The sequence below is a fragment of the Lathyrus oleraceus genome, chromosome 7 (genome assembly GCF_024323335.1).
Source record: "Lathyrus oleraceus cultivar Zhongwan6 chromosome 7, CAAS_Psat_ZW6_1.0, whole genome shotgun sequence".
In the NCBI taxonomy this organism is placed as follows: domain Eukaryota; kingdom Viridiplantae; phylum Streptophyta; class Magnoliopsida; order Fabales; family Fabaceae; genus Lathyrus; species Lathyrus oleraceus.
In genome coordinates, this window is record NC_066585.1 from 490175239 (window position 1) to 490178232 (window position 2994).

Genomic DNA, 2994 nt, shown 5'->3' on the forward strand with positions numbered 1-2994 from the left:
TGCAATAAAAATTTAATGGAATTTTGTTATCTAAAAAGTATAGGAGGCTAATTTTATTTTGATGCACACACATGTAATTTAATGAACGCAAATGTGATTTTTTCTAAAATCAAAATATTATTAATTAATCTGGAAAATTAATGGATTAATTTATATAAAAAATTATGATTGATATGCTTGACATAATGAAATATGAAATAAATTTTAAAGCAAAAGATATAGAATTTGAAGGTTGATGCTTTTGTTATGCGTGATATTCAGTATTCATAATTAAAGTTCATTACACACAACACAAATATATTGCAATAGTTTTGCAAGCTGAAAACATACTTAAAGTTCATTGATGCATGACACATAACTTTAAAGAGATCCTAATAGGAAAGATATGCAGTAAGGTGCAAGAGAGTTTCAAGCCCATCAGTGTTGTGTTGTTGACTGTTTGTAACTGGAAATGTCTTAATAATTGCAATTCCATTAGCATTCACATACTTTCCTGTTCCTCCAATGATTGCTAGTTGTGACTGTGAAACTTGAGTTGTTCTGTGTACCCCAAAGAAGCTGAGACTATCTTCATAACCATTCTCTTCAAACTTTGCTGTAAAAGCCATTACTTGACTTGTTCCTTCCACTGAACTTGCTATATAGAATCCTTGTGCTTTCCCTACTAATCCTGATCCCAACTCTTCCCCTTCTGTTAATTCATCATCAAACACTGTCATTGTTCCAAACATCAACTCCTGCACCGTCATTCCCTGTGGTATCTGATTCATATTCGTCACCGGAAAATTGTTGTTCCCGTTGTTGTTGTTGTTGTTGTTGAAGACGTTTCCCGTGTTTCCGCTGAGTCCTGTTAGGAAAGGGAGGTTATTGTTGTTTAGAATTCCGTTGTTGTTATTGTTCTGTGGAACTCCGCTGTTAAGAGGAAGGTTTGCACCGTTTGGCTTAGCGAATGCGACTTGCGCGTTGAGTGCAGGATTGGTAACGACTCCGGTTACTGCTCTTGCTGTTGGATTGGAGCCACCGAGAATGTCGTGCAAGAAAAATGATATCGTGTGGTGCTGATCAGGAATATCAGTACCAGTTGTTGCGGCTGGTTGCGGAAGTGGAGGGAGAATGGTGGAAGAAACAGGAGACAGTGCAGAATGAGTAATAGGTTCTTCTGGTGTTTCTAGTTCACTGAGGATTCTGCTTGAAGCCGTGGAAGTGATTGTAAGGAATAATATCAAAACCATAAAAATTATGGCTTTGAGATTCAAAGTGGTAGCAAGAGTTTCAAAGCGTGCCATGTTTGTTAGTGTTTGATAATTTGATATTGTGTTTTAATGAGATGATAGAGAGTTATGGTGACATGTATAAATAGTAAGACTTCAAAATGATGGAGTTGATGAGAGGAGTTGTTGTGTTTGCGTATATATGGAGCTGATATCAATCTCTATGTATTAGATAGAACTAAACAACAACAAATATTCTATATGAACATACAAATATTATAAATAAATACTTATAAAAACAACTCTTGCAATTCCATCATCTCTTAAGTGAAAGACTCCGTCGATCTTTCAATAACTTATGCTCAACTTTTTATAACCCTCATCATTTTGCTTTTGAATTGCATTATCTTTCCAACTTTTTACTATCTTAAAATTTTTGGCTTTAAAGAATAACGTCAAGGTTCAAACATACCGTTTACTTGATAAAGTGAAACGTGTCATTAATCTTCAAATCAAAATTTTCAAGTTATCATTTTAACATCTTCAAAGTCAAATCTTCAAAGTCAGTGATACAACAACAATAACAACATAGCAAGAAATATAGTTTTGTTAATGGAAGATGAAATTTGGAGACATAATGAGTTAAGTTTAGGACAAATGTGAATGAACGTGTAGCTTTTATAGACAAAATTGGCAAACCATTCCCCACCGGTTGGTAAAATGGACTGAGTTGAAAAGTTGTTTCACTCCTGTTGTTTTATTTAAAATAAAAACATATTACCTTTCTCCATGATAGGTAAAATTCACTGAGGTGAAAAGTTGTTCCACTCTTTTTTTTTTTTTTAAATTAAAACAAATTACATATATAAGCGAAGTTGTAGCCTAGTTCCCTTCAAAACAAAACATCGCCCTAGCAAAACTCCACCTCGATTAATGTACAAAGAACCATTTCTTCACTAACCTCTATCACGTCTTCTCCAACTTGTACGAAGCAAGGAAAGGAAACATGAAACTCGCGAGAAGGAAACACGGAACTCATTTCTTTGACTTCTTCATCACATTTCCACCATTCATGTTACAGTAATGTTGTTGTTTTTGTTGAAAAAGTATCAGGTTTAGATTTATTGTTATTATTGAGATTGAAGATTTTATGTTATTGTTGTTGTTGTTGTTGTTGTTTAGATTGACATTAAATAATATATGTTGTTGTAATTCATATCAAATTATGTTATTGTTTTTGTGAAAATAAGTAACATGTTTATTGTTGTTGTTGTTGTTGTTGTTGTTTTTGTTGTTGTTGTTTGTTGTTGTTAGATAAGTAAAAGGTTTATTGTTAATGTTGTTGTTATTAAGATTGAAGGTTTTTTCTTGTTGTTTTTGTCGAGATACATAAAAGGTTTAATATTATTTTTGTTATTGAGATTGAATGTTTTATGTTGTTGTTGTTTTTGTTGTGGAGATGGAAGGTTTAATGTAATAGTTTTGGGTGAATATGCGGTGTTCTCTCACAAGGTGTGTTGCTAAAAAAGAAAACCCAAATAAAAAATGATCCCTCATGTTGACCCCTGAACCGATGACCCTAACAGTGGTATCATGAGCCATTGGTTCGAGTGAAGGACCTGCTCACTTGTATCGAAAGTACTTCCCATAGGGCAGTGCGTAGGAGGTCTCCAGTTGAAAGAGTGTCAACAACAATACAATTGTATGTTGATGAAAGAGCTTTCCCTTGAGGGGAAAAATTATTGATATACTCACACTTGAGGGGGAGTATTCAAAAAAATAA

At 33.7% G+C, this 2994-nt stretch overlaps 1 protein-coding gene across 1 annotated transcript; it reads right to left on the minus strand.

The window, feature by feature from the left end:
* Nucleotides 1–224: 224 nt before the first annotated feature.
* On the minus strand, nt 225–1328 carry LOC127107280 (dirigent protein 25). The gene has a single exon (XM_051044574.1). The coding sequence runs from the start codon at nt 1284–1286 to the stop codon at nt 372–374; it is 915 nt and encodes a 304-aa protein (XP_050900531.1). The 5' UTR covers nt 1287–1328; the 3' UTR covers nt 225–371.
* Between the last annotated feature and the right edge of the window lie 1666 nt (nt 1329–2994).